The 16,464-nt window shown below is 38.5% G+C and overlaps 2 protein-coding genes across 11 annotated transcripts; one reads left to right on the forward strand and one right to left on the reverse strand.

Annotated features, from left to right (window-relative positions):
- Window positions 1-539: 539 nt before the first annotated feature.
- On the reverse strand, window positions 540-5,692 carry nup35 (nucleoporin 35). Of its 9 annotated transcripts, none has more exons than XM_011606491.2 (10): window positions 5,630-5,688; window positions 5,373-5,488; window positions 4,536-4,694; window positions 4,322-4,455; window positions 3,984-4,041; window positions 1,705-1,813; window positions 1,564-1,633; window positions 1,343-1,471; window positions 882-1,010; window positions 540-810 (listed from the first exon to the last, which is right to left on the reverse strand). In XM_011606491.2, exons 2-10 carry the CDS (start codon window positions 5,383-5,385, stop codon window positions 733-735), a joined length of 879 nt encoding a protein of 292 aa, XP_011604793.1. In that variant the 5' UTR covers window positions 5,386-5,488; window positions 5,630-5,688; the 3' UTR covers window positions 540-732. The 9 variants fall into 9 exon arrangements, with proteins under 9 accessions (XP_011604793.1, XP_011604789.1, XP_011604798.1 ...); XM_011606487.2 differs by having other exon boundaries at window positions 4,536-4,697; XM_011606496.2 differs by lacking the exon at window positions 5,373-5,488 and having other exon boundaries at window positions 4,536-4,697; window positions 5,630-5,692.
- Window positions 5,693-6,664: 972 nt separating this feature from the next.
- Window positions 6,665-15,715, forward strand: dnajc10 (DnaJ (Hsp40) homolog, subfamily C, member 10). 2 transcript variants are annotated; one of them, XM_003961598.3, is made up of 25 exons: window positions 6,665-6,752; window positions 7,730-7,956; window positions 8,173-8,338; window positions 8,469-8,519; window positions 8,834-8,916; window positions 9,123-9,254; window positions 9,384-9,477; window positions 9,643-9,720; window positions 10,519-10,562; window positions 11,117-11,182; window positions 11,533-11,598; window positions 11,675-11,764; window positions 11,836-11,946; window positions 12,027-12,141; window positions 12,544-12,671; window positions 12,765-12,881; window positions 12,957-13,058; window positions 13,173-13,233; window positions 13,529-13,623; window positions 13,781-13,911; window positions 14,038-14,091; window positions 14,171-14,318; window positions 14,425-14,547; window positions 14,635-14,742; window positions 15,369-15,715. In XM_003961598.3, the coding sequence occupies exons 2-25, from the start codon at window positions 7,735-7,737 to the stop codon at window positions 15,378-15,380; spliced, it is 2,397 nt and encodes a 798-aa protein (XP_003961647.3). In that variant the 5' UTR covers window positions 6,665-6,752; window positions 7,730-7,734; the 3' UTR covers window positions 15,381-15,715. The 2 variants fall into 2 exon arrangements, with proteins under 2 accessions (XP_003961647.3, XP_029704372.1); XM_029848512.1 differs by having other exon boundaries at window positions 6,679-6,752; window positions 7,706-7,956.
- The last annotated feature ends 749 nt before the right edge of the window (window positions 15,716-16,464 follow it).

Consider the following 16,464-nt stretch of genomic DNA (forward strand, 5'->3'; position numbering starts at 1 on the left):
AGGTATGTTTTGTGACCTTCACACAATTGAGAGAAATTTCTCAACAATAGATTGTCCTGAAATTATATAAAATCTTGCCACTTTTAAGTTTAAAGCATGTAACTGAGGTTTAATTATAGAAGCTGATGAGACAACTAGAAAAGAAGTGTTTCAGAACCTCCTGACATTGTTTTTTAAAATCGCCATTTATGTAAACATTGTTTTAATTCAACTCTCACTCCACCTTCTTAAATTCGAGATGTAATTGTTATAGCCTATGAATATATTTTTACGGGGGGGAAATGGTATAAATGGTCCCCATTTCTATACAATCCTCATGTAGTCAGTACAGGAGGCACAAGAAGTGCCATTTTAAAGTTTTATGTCTAAAAAAAACAAAAGGTGAATTTAAACAAAGTTTAAATGGTGAATGAGCCAGTTAGACTAGTGGTGAAAAACTGGGTTGTATTAGAAAAAGAAAAGCACAAATACAGCTTTTCATGTTGGTTGTAATTATAGTAGCATACTACTGAGTAACCTAATACTTATTAATCATCCACTTCAAAACACAGAAGCTTTTATTGAAGCAAAAATGTAAAAACTGGACAATTCTAAAAGAAGTTAGGAAATATACAGCAACAAACATCACCCCCATTTTCACACAGAAAAATTATACTTTTATCTTTCATCCATTTATTCATGGCCTCCTCTCTCCTTGGAAAATGCAGATGTTGCTTGGTGCATTGTGTGTTGTCACCAGCCAAACATGTACTCTATTGCCTTGGATACCAGACTGTCATCTTTCCTGGGTGTTTGTCTGTCTGCCACCACCTAAAGAGAAAAACACAACTTTATTGGAAATGTTGATATGCGAATGGTAATTCTATTCAATCTTCCATTACTTGATAGTCGCTGCTGGAGCTTTTGTAGTTTGCACTGAGTGGTCTGATGGTTGAGCGAGAAGTGAAATGCTGGACAGCGGAGGAGCTAGAGAGGGGGGATGCCATGGTGGCACTGCTGTCCATCACACTCTAATATAAAAAGTGGGGGAAAAAATGAAACATCAACTGATAATGAGGCCCAGGGACATAATAAAGCACTTAGAGAGCGCAGGTCATTCTCCCACATATTGTAACTTTCATACGTAGAATTGTATTAACTGTACCGGTATATAGTAGGTTGCTTTATGAGCAAAGCTCCTTAGCATTGATGTTTGGAAGATTAAGGGCCAAATTCCCTCCTGAATCCTGAAAAAATGTAATCTATTCCTTAGACTATTGTCAGCGTTTACTGAAAAGTTCAATAAAAATCTGTTCTTAACTTTTCGAGTCATCAATTAACAATTGATCACAAAGACACTGACCTTGTCTATGCAGGGTTTGACTCCCACCATGATGGTCTCACCAAAAACCTTTCCATCCTTAGACAGAGCTTTCCTTGCTTGAAGTTTTGACTGATACTGCAGGTGCATCCAGTTGCCAGGAGATGCCATCTACCAAAAACCATTATCGCAAAGATCAGTTCTGTAATTACCGGTAGACCTCTCAGGCCTTTGTTTGATGCTATACCTCCACATTTTCTCACCGTGTGTTTCAGGATGTTTCCATACTGTGCAAACTGCAGCAGAATATAGGAGGCAGAGGCTGGAGGAAAACTATACAAAAATACACATTCATCTTACTGAGCAGCAGAGCAGTTTTTCTGAGTATTTGAGACTATACATACCCAAACACAGTAACCCAAGACTGGTCCAGCCGATCATCAGATGACAGCGACTCTCCCTGACTATAGAAGGGATCCACCTGAGCTGGAGAGAGACATGTCTGGTGCACACCTGGACACAGAAGCAGGCCAATTTTTTTTTTTAGTGTTTCTTTCATAGACTCTGCATTTAATTCACTACGACAAAAAAATAAATAAAAATGACAGCAACAGAACACTAAGCAATCTAACCAGATCTGTTGAAGGTTGACCTATTGGTTAACATCATCTTAAAAAGAAAAAAACAATTGAAAACAAAACTCAAAACCTAAAAGAAAAAATAAAACTAAATTTATCCAAGTTGGGAAGAATTCTGAACTCTGATTTTGGAATTGAACAAAGGCAACTGGTGGATCACATTCATAGGGCTAGTTCTGAAATATTTCATTGTTAACTTGCAGGACAATTCACTGCCTTCATTTTTCCAGATTCAACAAGGTATATCAACTATAGAGTTGACATCAGCGACTGTAGAGGGTATTTAAAACACTAAATACAGTCATGTTAAAAATAACTCCAAAAGATGGTGTGAGATTATTTGCACTCCGTGACAATCCTGCTGGATGTAGCCACCCGATGTGTGGTAAGCAACAATATTCAGGTAGAAATACAACACTCACTTCATTCTAAGGGACCCCAAGTGCACCAAGAAAAGATCCCCTACACATCAAAAGCCTGAACTGTAGTGACAATACAGATTGAATCCATCCTTCCATGATGTTTATGCAAAATTCTGGCCCTACCAATCAGAATGTAACAAACTCTCTTCCAACAAGAATAAAACTGAGCAGGACCTGACTCATATGGGTGGACCTGCTAATGGCCAGCAGGGTAAAGGAAGAGGAGAAGGTGAAATACAGGATAGGGGAATGGACAGAAAAGAGGAATAGATACATACATTATAAATAATAAGAAATTTGTTTGTTATCCTCAAGGTGTAGAAATAAATAATTGGTTCGAGGGGGATATGAGGTTATTGTGCAAGAGAAAAATCACAAACTATTGACCTACAAATAAGAGAATGAGGAGAGGGGTAAAAGCAACACTATAATCCAATAAGGTGAGTGACCAATAAGGTGGGAGAAACTGTCACTGGATTATTTTGCTGTATACCCAGGCCTAGAATAGCTTAACTAAAATGATGGTTGAAGTGTTAGACCACCCCATTATACCTATGAGCAGTAGTATGGCTGGAATAACCATTGTAAACTTTGTCAAAGTTTGAAATCAGCTGGAGGCTTTCAAAGAATCATCCCGACATCCTGCCAAAAGCCAATTTAAAAAAAAAATAAAAAATGGTGGGACTATTTTACCAGCATCATTATGAGTCATTATATTCATAATCTGAATTAAGAAAGTAACTTGAGGTCCTCCAAGATTTCATGTCTTTCAGATTAGTCTGAAGTTTGTCTACCTTTTCGTTTTCTCTGATTGATAGATAAATACAGGGAAGTGCCATCAGCATAACAATATTCCAGTAGCTCAAACTAGTTTAGACAACTAGTTTCACCCCAACAGAACTGCCACTCATTACAAACTTTTTTGTTTTTCAACCATTCTCTGTAGATCCTAGAGAGGATTGTGCAGGGAAATCTAAGTAGATCAGAATTTTCTGAAATATTCAGCTCAGCCAATGTGGCAACAACCATGGAAGAAATATCATCAGTATTTGAACAGCTGTACCCAATAAAGTGGCCAGATAGTGAGTTCCATATGTGCTCATTAGAGCGCAAACCATTGGACACACCTTCATTTTATTACAGAATATCCTTTACAAAACACACAATACAAAGCCTGCACTTGCCACTCCTTCATGTGCTAATAGAAGTATGATTGCTTTTTTAGCCTGTGAAAAAGTCATTGTGAAATCACTAATCCTACAAAAAATGTCCACTGACATTAACATAGTGATTTTTTTTTTTTCAGGCCTAAAATCCATTTGGGAGATTGAGGGACACCGTGCTTAAACCACAGCCTCAAAAAATGTCAGTCACGGTAAACAGATCAGCACAGAGGACAGTCAAGTTTGACAACATTGTCAAAACCTTTCCAATGAAGCCGGTTGATATGGACAAGAATGCTCACATGCCTTTGTTATAATAGTCTTTTGTTATTGGGTATTTAATGACGTACAGCCATATTCTCTGTAGACGTTTGACTGATATTATTGGGTTTTTTTTAATTGCTCAGTGGAGGAATCAGCAGTATAAATATTCTGAGTAGTACACATTATCAGTGTTTACCTGTTCCAGGCATTGAAGCAACATGTGGAGACAAAGGTGTCTGCACAGCTGGAAAACACTGAACACAGATACAGAGATATTAGAAATAGAAATAAAATTCCATTATCTAACAATAATTAAGTGGATAAAGTAGATTACAATAATTCTTAAAATATAATGATGATTCATGAAAACAGGTTGATCATTGCAATGTTCACCAAAAATGTTGAAATGTTGAGCAGAATTTTGGCAAAGAAAAGATGTATTAATCTTTTAATTTTGGCATTAAAGCCTGGCAGGAGATCTCAAGATACACAGACACACAGGAGACTGTGGCAGCCCACTGGCTGTGTACTCACCTGCCTGTGTGTGTTGGGAGGGGTGGCCACATTAAACAAGTCACCATGAATACTACGAACAGGTGGGGCTCCACTCTTATCTTTGGGAACTGTCACAACAAGCTGTGTGGTAGAGCTTTTTCCACCTCCTCCAACTAAGTCACAGGGGAGAGCAGACAGCTAATTTTACACAATTCACATTATCACAGTCGACAGTCTTTGCTTTGTCACTCACCTGTCCCTGGGCTGTCAACAATGGATGTGGACAGATTGAAAACGCGTGGTTGTGGGGTGCTTGGAGCTGGGAGGTCTCCCATCAAAAATCCAGGCAGAAACTGTGCCCCAGGGGCCAGTTTAGGAGAGGTGGGAGAGCCCAGTGTCATGGGCTCCATCCCTACTGAAGACAGGCAAACAGACTTGTTTTAATCATTTTAAATCATAGTGGTCTTAAAAAAAACGTTAACTTTTTTTTTTTTAACGGACAGTAACCTTTGGACACAAAGGCTGATACTTTGTTTTAAATATTTTCATACTAATGCATTACTGTATATGTGGGTAATACGTTTTGTGCGTTTCTTGTAAGAAAAACATGGTTGAAGATGAGAATCAACTACGGCTTTTTGTTACTTGATAGGGTATACAACATTCATAGCATTGTTTACCAGAGAAGGTAAGTTCATTTTCTGTAAAGTTTTCCAATTTATTCAAAATCCAACAAATGCAGCATGTCCAGTTATGGAACGCTGACATCCAGTATATTTGGTATAAAACAAAACACAAATTACTGCCAAGTTTTAAGAAATTCCGTGTGATTTTGATAAATATGGCTGTCGCATTGTGTTTATTTTAACCCCATGATATTTATCGTTTTATTTGGGCAACGAAATCCAAACCCGCAATCAGTTAAAACACGGATCTCTCGAGCTACTACTGGAGGACATTATATCAATCCACGACTTCTACCCTGCCAGCCTTAAAGAACATGCTATCCAAACCACTTCATGAGTTGGACAGGGCGTCACAAATCGAGTCGGTAAAGGCAGTAAGAAGAATACCAGAAAAGGCCGTTTACCTTGCAATTCCATCAGTTTCCCTTTTTCCGGCCAGAAAATTCAAAAGCAGGAAGTGACGGAAAACAAACCGGCCACTGCTAGCTAACCAAGCTAGCAAAGCGCAATAACTTAGTCTCTGGGGATGAAAAGTGCACTCACTCTTAACTGATTGGTGACGTACAGCAGCCAAACGATATGAGTAACTCACAGTAATATGAAATTAAACAGTAAAAACAGATGAAGGCCTGCTGTCTGTGCTGTCTGTGCTGTCTGTCACCTGTACTCGGATGGTCTCGCCTTGAGTTCTTCGGGTGCTGCGCCGGCTAGTGACGTCATAAACATTTTCTTCTACGGCAAACCGCTTAGACCATATAAATGCGCTCATGGACGCGAAAAACTTATTTTTCATTTGAAGACCACAAGTGAGACAAAAAAAATGTGTCGGCTCCGTACTCCAACTATAGAAAATACATACACTAATAAGTCACAATTTAATTGTGTAGAGAATGGACAAGAGAATGAATGTGCTGCTATTCTATGCTGCTATTACAATTCAATTTCCTTACGGGGATGAATAAAGTAAATCTTAATATATAGGATGTATAATTGCAAGTGATTATATATCATATTCATTCAATCAATTTTTTTTTAACCTTTAACCTCCAATAGTTGGACTGGGCATTTGGCCGTTTGTCTATAGTAATCTGGACACTGGACATAAGGTTAAAAAACCTCATCATATAATATCCAGTGGTCATGAAATTCTGCAAAAGCTTTAATCTGAAAAATATATTATTTATTTTTCAGATTAATATTATTTTTATTACATTAAAATACTTAGAAAAAAGCATGCTTAGCAGTGGATGAGCTGATGATGATGACTAGTATGTACATAAGACCATTATGATCATTTTTTACCAGCAGTCATATATGCAACGCTACAACTCTTACTGCAATCAAACAGTAATTCAAATACACAGTAGGTGATTATTGTGAGATGATAATAACTGTCAATTCTTAAATTCTTAAAAGTCTTTGTAAAGGAGTTATTTATTTTCCCTCTTTCTGCATAGTTTTGTATGGCTGGTTATTTATTTATTGCTGTAAATCCACGATGATTTAAAGCATCCCCCCCCCCCCCCCCCTCACAAAATTGGCATCACATTTTTCGTTATAATAGCATACAATACTGCCAAAAAAAAGAGTTTTGCTCTCCACAGTCCTTTCAAACGCCACAGTACTGCAGGCTGCAGGCTGCTATAGACGTTTTGGTTTCTTCACCATTATTGTGAAAATCATTCCCGACGGAAGTGGCGTTTATTGTGCTGTGACATCAGGTGCCGGTCGAGCCGGACACTGAGGCGGATCTTTGATTCCGCACTGTTAAAGTCGTATATAAGGTAGGAGGATCCTGTCTGTTAAATGTTTTATTACATTTCACTGTTATTTGTTGGAAAAATGCTCAGTAATGTTTCATGTGATGATGGAATCAAGATACCGGCTAATTACTGAGCAAGTCTTAATTATTCATGCTAACTTTTCTCGCAGCCAACTAGCATAGTTTCACAGCCCAAATTCTGATAAAAAAAACACAGACATTTGAGTAAACTTTAATATGTCTACAGTGTATTAAAATCCTTATTGTCTAAGAAAAATGAACTGACAATATAAGCTATTATTGTTCAAGCCGACTCTTAACCAGACACGTCTGGATAAAAAAACAGTACGAATTAGGCACCATGATGCTACAAGATGTTTAAAATGTCATAATCTGAGTAGCCAAGGACCCATTTAAATAAAATCATCTTTAGAATGGCTCCTTTTACGGTAAATGAATTCAGTCCTTAAATAGTCTTCACCAAGTTGTCTTTGCTATCTGCAGAGGGTTGTACTAAAAATAATACAATCATACTGTGTCAATCATACCTTCAACTAGTGATGATCATGCATCCATCAATTTCCCACTGTTTTATCACTGAAATAAAATAAAAAACTAAACAATTATGTGTTGACTGCAGAAATAAAATATGATTAAAGTTTTTATTGTCAAAAGCCCAATAGAACAAGCTCACAATTGTGCAAATACATTTATATTTGCCTTTCATTATTAAACATTTAAATATGTACACACATGTATGCGTGTGGGTGTGTAATAATATTAGTTATATAACTTTCCCTCCTGTTATAACAGTTTAATTAACCGCATAACCATTATTGTTTTGCTTTAGTTTTTGTATCAATATACAACAACTTGACTAATTTGACTAACAACTCCCTACAAGACCTGGAAAGATAATGCTACCAAATACATCACTTGGAGGACTCAGTGTACACATTTCTGACCATACAGCAGCACACCTTTCTCTGTATATTTTAGGTGGTATGAGAAGAAGGATGGCGCACAGAATGGTCTGTGGAGTTCAGCAACAGTGTCCCAGTGGGCTCATGCTAGCACTGATGATACTCGTCGTTCTGTTGAATGCTGTTTGGGCGGAAAGCCAAGACTACTACGAACTGCTGGGAGTCAGCAAGGAGGCCAACACCAGAGAGATTCGACAGGCTTTCAAGAAGCTGGCACTCACTATGCATCCTGACAAAAACCCTGTGAGTTTCTCTAAAAACTGAATGCTATTAAGTTACTGTATGTCTACAGATTTAATATAGCTTGTAAGTAACTGCATTTTTCTTTTAATTGAATGACCTAATTGAACAGAGGTGCAGTAAGTTGTTCTGTGGTTTGTACTTACTGTATAAGATGGAGGATTAAATGACAAATATTCTATCAGTCTAAGTCCATATGTATTGACTTTTGCATTTCAGAATGATCCCGAGGCCCATGACAGGTTTCTCAAAGTAAATCGAGCCTATGAGGTTCTGAAGGATGAAGATCTCAGAAAGAAATATGATAAATATGGAGAAAAAGGCTTTGATGACCATAAGCAGGGAGGACAGTATGAGAGCTGGAACTACTATCGTTATGATTTTGGTGAGTGTCCATTCTGGCTATAGAGGTCACGTATGGTTTGATTTTTTTTTTTCTTGACATCATGATAGTAAGATGTTTTAATGGCCTAACCTTTTAATTCTTTTTTTAATTTTAATCTGCTTCTCACCAGGAATTTATGATGATGATTTGGAAATCATCACATTAGACAGAGGAGACTTTGGTAAGAATGTCTTTTTACGTTGGTCTAAGGATGTTTGTGTTTAATAAGAGGTTTACTGGGGTTTAATGTTCTGAAACTTACGTTTTCATTAACGTCATCCCTGTGCTAGGTATTATTATTATTATTATTATTATTATTATTACAACATTATTATGGGAACTTTAATACAGTTTTGTAAATCTAATATTCTTTTTTTAACTCTTGACAATTTTCTTTTTTGGAGCCTCTTTTTGTGTGGAACACCTTTGATCTTAACACAAAACTCTTTCTCCTTCCTCTCTATTGCTCTCTATCTCTATTTTTCTGTGTTTCAGAGGCAGCAGTAAATTCTGGAGAAGTCTGGTTCATCAACTTCTATTCCCCACGATGTTCACATTGTCATCAGCTGGCTCCTACAGTAATGACACTAAATATGTTTGAAGCAAACACTTTTCTGCCATTTGGCCCACCTGACTTATTGTACCTTTTTAAGGTTAAAATATCAAACCCTATTTTGTAAACAAACACTTAGTGACTGAGAAAATGTGAGTTCTTATATAAATTGTAGTAATGTGCCATTGTGAACCAACGTCAGTATGTTTCTATGTATGTTTCCTGTTTTAGTGGAGGGACTTTGCAAAGGAGATGGATGGCGTGATCAGGATTGGAGCAGTGAACTGTGGTGACAATCATCACCTGTGTAGGAGCAAAGGCATCAACAGCTACCCCAGCCTGTTTATATATAGAGCTGGACAGGTCTGTATTCTTAAATCTTTTTCTTCAAAAAATAACGCGACACATAAGGCTTTGTACCACATATTCATATCCTACTGATGTGAACTGTGGCAGCAGCATGCGCATCCTGACCATTCCTTTTGCATGTAGAGACCAGAGAAGTTTAGTGGGGACCGTTCTAAGGACAACTTGGTCCGCTTCTCTATGCAGTTCATCACAACGACTGTCACTCAGCTGTGGCAAGGTACACTCATTCTCACTGTGCTGCCTCTGAAAATCAATCTCTCTTGATTTATGGTTGTTAAAGGTTGAGAATAAATGAAAGTAGACAGTGTTTGAGTTGATGATTGGGCCAGTTTTCTTTGCTCTGTACACTCTGACATCTCAGTGTGTTTGTGTTTTTTCTAAGGTAATGTCTTTAAGGAGATAGAGAATGCCTTCTCTTTGGGGCTTGGATGGCTTATCACCTTCTGCTTTGACACTGGAGGTAATATTAATCATGCTCTTGTGAAAGGTTTTGGATTTTTAAACATTTTCACATCTGTAAATGTTCCTGCCTTGCTTGATTTCTGTAATTATGCTGAATTTAAACCTTTTAATCATCATATTTTGGGCCAACTCTGTGTCAGTGTTGTCTTGCAAGAACTCAGATGCTGTGCACAGATGATAAATATTATTCTTATTACTGTCTCCACATAAAAGTGTCCAGGCAGCAAAACTGTAATTTTTACAGACACCAGATTTCTATCTAGACTCAAGAAATGTGTCATACTGAAACGGAGTTGGCCAGAACACTTTTTTTTTACGGTACCTTAGTGTAATATGCTGTGCATATGATTGGTACTACTTACTCTGGTTATCTGTAGATAATGTTTGTTACAGGATTTTAATATTTGATTTTAAACAATCTTTCAAATTCATAGACTTTAGTTGAAACTGTCTCATCTCTGAAGGCAGGGTCCACCCATGAGATGAGATGCCAGTTCATCACAGGGCCCTATAAGAGCATATGTGGGTTTCAGTACCTTGCTCAAGCGTACCTTGGCAGTGTTCTGAAAGTGTTCTGGCCCCTTTTCCTACTACCAGAACACTTCCCATGTTTTTACTACACTGGGGCTTGAACTGAGAACCCTCTGCTTCTCAGCTCAGTCCCCAACAGACTGAGCTGCCACTTTTTGGGTGTTATTCAAGTACACTGAACTAGTGGGATATGATGTTGTGCTTTTAACACTGATAAGCTGGTATATCAGCTGTTATGTACTAATAATATGTCTGTTGCTGCTAGATTGCCTGGAGCCAAGAACCAGACAGAAACTGGGTGGAATGTTGGTGAGATAACATTATCACAGCACTGAAATTCAAACTCTTGTATTTTATTCATTGAAGTAAATGGTTCCCCACAATTGACTTTAGTCTTGTCTTTCGTGATAGTATGGATGATCATTGTCTGTACTGTATATAACAATTTTATTTGAGCACATGATACATGTCAATCAAAATAATATGGCATGTTGATATTAAATGCCAACAACCTCAATGCACAATGCAAATATAATACTGTATTTTAGTGTAGAAAGCATCAGGTTGCTCATTGTTGAGAGATCGTTAAGTGATCTGATCAATGTTGATGACAAACTGGTAAAACTGCAACAGTGGACTTTATAACAAAAATCTCCCGAACCTCTATTACTGACAGTTATTTGAATTAACCTGATTTATAAAATACATAGTGTTTAAAAATACATATCTCCTATTTAGTTAGAAAACTAAAAAAAAGTAAATTCTCCCTTGCAAAAGACATTTCTGATTTCGATGGGACAATAAAGGATACTAAATTATTAAACAAATAGCAAATTATTTAAAATGAATCATATTTTGTGTAGGATGGCCTTATTAAGGTTGGATGGATGGACTGTGCAATGGAATTGCAGCTCTGTGGCAGCTTTCAGGTAAGTGATATCTATCTGTCTGTCTGTCTGTCTGTCTGTCCGTCCGTCCGTCTCTCTCTCTCTCTCTCTCTCTCTCTCTCTCTCTCTCTCTCTCTCTCTCTCTCTCTCTCTCTCTCTCTCTCTCTCTCTCTCTCTCTCTCTCTGTAGTATCTATCTCTCAGTACCTACATACATACATCAGACTGCGATGATTAAATCAGCAGAAGCTTGATGTAGGCAGAAGCATGTTCCACTTCAGCAACTCTGGCTGTTGCCACAGCTGTAGTGGTGGTTGTGTTGTGATGTGGTGGTTGTGTTGTTGTGTTGTGATGTGTGTTGCAGCAGAGTCTCATCGTTCTGCTGTGTTTCAGGTGACTAGTGCAGCAACTGTTTTTTTCCCACCGGGAAGTTCTATAGATCAACCTGGGAGTGTATTGGTAAGTCCAAGAACATTTCTGTTTTACATTTTTCTGTGTGTTGCTACAGTACTGACTTAGTACTTTTATTTCTCAGTGGCTGAATACTCTGGACAGTAAAGAGATTTACAGCCAGGTTCTTGATCATTTGCCTGATCTACAACTACTAACCAGTGACAACTTTGAGGTATGTAGAAAGTAAATAATGTTCAATTGCAACATTCTTCAGAATATTTGTATGGTGTCTTTTTTTTCCAGAGCCAGTTAGCCCACCACCGTTGGCTGATCAGTTTTACATTTGGAGACAGAAGCCCTGCCTCAAACGAGTACAAGAAGCTACAGGCATTCCTTCGAAAAGACCATATACAGGTACCTATTCCATACAAGTCTTTCTCTATGTCTTTCCTCTTTTCTTTATTTTCTTGCTCAGAGTTTATATATATTTTTAGGTTAGCAGGGTGGACTGTACAGCAGACTCAAAGTTGTGTCAGTCCCTCTACATCTACAAACCCTGTATCGCAGTATTCAAAGGACTGGGAATCCATGATTTTGAGATCCACCATGGTTAGTATTCCAGATTCCAAATGATATTTATGTTTCTTTGGCATTGGTAAATCTATTTTTGGAAAAAAAAAAATATATTTTTTTTTCTTAGTTTTCTTAGATCAACAATTTTGTTCAAACGGAAGCATGTAACAAGTAAACTTCCATTTGGAAAAGTGATAAACTAAATGACGGAAATCAAATCAGACTAAACTTTTAGTCAAACCATGTCATCATTGTTATTTTATCAGATAAGTTTAAAACATTTCATTTGTCAACCAGAATTGTACTTAAAACATGGATTGATGCTTTAACTGTCGTGAAACCAAAACCAATATCTCTAAATAATTTTTTTTTTTACTAAAACACTGTAAATAGTCATTTGATTTGACCTCGTCCATGATGTCAGATTTGTGCTTGCAGGTAAAGACGTGTTGTACAACATAGTGAGTTTTGCCAGGGATAGCGTTCATGCTCATGTGACAACCCTGCGGCCTGACAACTTTCCTGCCGATAGAAAAGAACCCTGGCTGGTTGACTTCTTTGCTCCGGTTTGACACGCACCTTCGCTTGCACGCAACTTTATGTCGCAAGAATACGTTTCAAGGAGACCGATGTTAATATATCGTATGGTTCTTGTTCAGTGGTGTCCTCCGTGTCAAGCATTACTTCCTGAACTGAGAAAAGCATCAATCCAGTTGGTTGGACATATGAAGTTTGGTACTCTGGACTGTACCATCCATCAAGGCCTCTGCTCTAGGGTAAATACATGCACATTTTGGTTGTAACATGTGTAATGAAGATGATATAGGAGTGTCTTTTTTCTCTGTTTTCAGTACAACATTCAGGCTTATCCCACCACCGTTATCTTTAACGGCTCTTCTGTCCATGAGTATGAAGGACATCATTCAGCTGATGGCATCTTGGAATTCATAGAGGTACAACAACAACCTCAATAGACAAGAATAAATAAATTACAATAAAAAATAAACTGGGAAAGCCACACCTGTTTAAATGTCTTTGTTTGATACGTTGTATTTCTGTTTCTGTAGGACCTGGTCAATCCGTCTGTGGTCAGTCTGGATCCTTCCAGCTTCTCTGAAAAAGTTAAAGGTAAAACGAAGCCTGACAGTTACAAGAATATAGTTTTTAAATCAAGGATAAATCCATAAATTTTTACGTAATTTTAATTCTTTTATATTAGTTGTATCTATTAAACATCCATATGTCCAAATGTTGAAAAAAAATCACATGAGCTTTATATGTTGTCATGTATTTCCATGAAAGTTGCTATAGTTCTGCCAAACATCTTATCTCTGAAGCCATCACAACATCCTTGTTATCATTGCTGTCTGTTGTCATTGTTTTTAAATGGCTTTTAAAGTAGGTTTTCTCTTCTTGGTTGCAGGGCGAGCTACAGACCAGGCATGGGTGGTGGATTTCTATGCTCCCTGGTGTGGTCCATGTCAGGCTCTGCTACCAGAGTGGAGGCGCATGGCCAGGGTACATCACATAACACACCCAGATCTATAAAACCACTGACACGGGGTGCATTCACTAAAATGAGATGGCTCAGTCATCAGAGGTGGATTGTGACCAAAGGTATAAAATGGCCTTGCTGCAAATGTTTGATATTAAACTAAGTTAAATTTCTTTCCAGCTGCTCTTAGGACAGGTTCTGGTTGGTTCTGTTGACTGTCAGCGTTATCAGTCACTCTGCCAGAATCAAAACGTGAGGGCATACCCTGAAATCCGCCTGTACTCCAGCAACATGAAGCCAGACCATTACATGTGAGTATATATGTTCCCATTTAAAAACTGATCAAATATTCAGTTACACGTGTAAAGATGTCTGAAAATGTCCCGATGAGTGATTAGAGCCAAGGAACGTGTTATTAAATTGTTTTGTGTGTTTAGGAGCTACAGTGGTTGGCACAGAGATGCTCACTCGCTGAGAGCGTGGGTTCTAAGGTGAGACCGTCGGAAGGATCCTTGATTGTGTTGGACGCTCTCGAAGGTGTGCTCATATCATGAGCTGTTGTCTGTGCAGGGCTTTACCCAGTGTGTCTGTTGACCTGACTCCGCAGTCCTTCAGGTCTCAAGTTCTACTGGGTCAGGATCACTGGGTTCTGGATTTTTATGCCCCCTGGTGTGGGCCGTGTCAACAGTTTGCTCCAGAGTTTGAGCTCCTCGCTCGAGTGAGTCATTTTCTTCACAGTAATTCAGTCAAAGGTACCGGTAACTTCAGTTCTGTGCTGAAGAGACAACAAGTGGCTAAAGTGATGACCTGTGTGTGACTGACAGATTCTGAAAGGGAAGGTGCGCGCAGGGAAGATAGATTGTCAGGCTCATCAACACACCTGTCAGTCAGCTGGAATCAGCTCCTACCCCACTGTCAGATTCTACCCCTACCTGGGAACACGGAGGGTAACACTGCCCCCATCATTTATTCTGAATTGACACTAAAGTGTCCTGATGCATGAAAATGATCCTATGGTGTGTTTGTGTTTACAGCATGAACAAAGTGGAGAGTACATCAACAGCCGGGATGCTAATACGATTGCCAACACTATCGGACAGCGATTACACCACTTGTTGCCACAGCCGCAAAACAAACCAAAGGTTTGTCTCTGTTGATGTCCATTTTGAAAGTGACACTTTATGCTCCTTTTCTGAAAGTCATCATGCTTCCTTGATCTCTAAATGAAATGTAAGTAACCAGCTTTGGTTGAAAGGAACCGAAGGAGCACAGGCGGATTCTATACATACCAGCTCCTCAGCCCTGCTGTGAATGGCCCTGGCTGCCTGCCTTTCCCTTGAAATCCTAATGAGCTCCTGTGAAATGATGTAGAGAAATGTGACATGCATGCAACAACAGAGCAGGAGTTCTTGGCTTCCATGCCGTGCACGACTTCGGTCCAGACAGTCGTGTACAAGCAAAGCAAGAACAAGAAAATGGCGGAACCTCGCACAGATGGCTGCGGTTGTATCAGCGCTAGAGAGGGGTTATTCACATCACCCTGTGATGTAAGAGTCCAGGAGAGATTCAAACACATCGCTGCTTTGAGACACATTTCCTGACTTTGGCAGCTTCCAAACCTTTGAATTAGTTCTCAGAACTGACAGTTACGGGGTGGGGAGGCTCTCCGGATACTCCACTATATGTACTATAGCACAAAAATGTGAGCTTGGCATAATGTGTCACCTTTAACACAATTTATAGTTACACTTGTTGTCCCTCTCTGCAGGATGAGCTCTGACCACGCTGGTCTCTTGTTGTGACCTGGATATGTGTCTAAGAGATCTTGGACAATCATGGAAATGTGATGTGTCAAGCACAAACAACAAACACTCCATGATGAAGACAACTGCAGCAATACATTGGGAGGAGTGTACTGTGCTGAATGTACATTAATACGCTGCTGTGCTGTTTTTCTTCTGTTTTAATTCTTGCTATTTACTCGGAAAGGAAAACCGTTGGACATGATGGACTTGATGTAACCCTAAAGTAGACGCACACATGCACAGTTTTTTTTTCATTTTGTGGTCTTTTGGGAATAAATTTTATTTAAAAAAAACCTGAAAAACAACAAAAGGAATGTGAGTCACTGATCAAGTAAAGGTGCCTTTTCCAATGATTCGCTCCCAATTCTGTCTCAATCATGTGCTGCACATCCTTTGTTCATCTTTAGAGATAGTCTGTCGTGGAATATAGACTATAGACTGGGGCTAGCAGGGCCATACAACATTAAAAAGTAAAGGAGCTAGAAAGGCTACCATTAACCTTTGTTCAAGGTGTTGGAGAGGAGTAAAATCTCCCAGTACAACTTATTTTCACTAAGGCCAAATCTCTTTTAGTCTACAAATAATTATTTTATTATTATTCATCTGGATAAAAATGTGAATATTTTTGAAAGAGCAAATAAAATTCACACTCACTTAAACAGCAGAGGGTGGTCAACTCCTGCAAATTGCAGAGAGCCATTGAACAATAACGATATATTTAAATCTGAGACCCACAAAGAAGAAAATAGTCAAGCTCTTAATGTGTCCAACTATCTGTCGACATGTATAATTATTGAGCTTTAGCCATTACTCATTCATGGGTATTCAAATATTTTGAGTCACTGTATTAAATGTTTTGTCCTCAGGCTACGGTCAAGAAACATCAGCTGTTTGGAGAGCACAAGCAGGACACGCACCATTTTCAAGGTCTTCTCCAGATTTTATAAAGTGAGAATGTAAAAAACGTTAAAAGTCTTTATGAATTACGGTGAACAAATGAAAACCTTCGTGGACATCTTTTTGTGATTTACTCAGTTTTCAAGGAAAGAATGCTCTTGT

This window comes from Takifugu rubripes, chromosome 1 (assembly GCF_901000725.2).
Source record: "Takifugu rubripes chromosome 1, fTakRub1.2, whole genome shotgun sequence".
NCBI lineage: Eukaryota > Metazoa > Chordata > Actinopteri > Tetraodontiformes > Tetraodontidae > Takifugu > Takifugu rubripes.

Bases quoted from the DNA above. Each gene is read 5' to 3' on its own strand.
- nup35 (XM_011606487.2), bottom strand. The intron at 4,456-4,535 runs GTGAGTGACAAA...CCTGTGACTTAG, and splicing joins TGTTGACAGCCCAGGGACAG to TTGGAGGAGGTGGAAAAAGC. The intron at 1,472-1,563 runs GTGAGAAAATGT...GGTTTTTGGTAG, and splicing joins GAAACATCCTGAAACACACG to ATGGCATCTCCTGGCAACTG.
- dnajc10 (XM_003961598.3), top strand. From the start codon at position 7,735: ATGAGAAGAAGGATGGCGCACAGAATGGTCTGTGGAGTTCAGCAACAG. The intron at 11,599-11,674 runs GTAAGTCCAAGA...TTTATTTCTCAG, and splicing joins ATCAACCTGGGAGTGTATTG to TGGCTGAATACTCTGGACAG. The intron at 13,912-14,037 runs GTGAGTATATAT...TTGTGTGTTTAG, and splicing joins ATGAAGCCAGACCATTACAT to GAGCTACAGTGGTTGGCACA.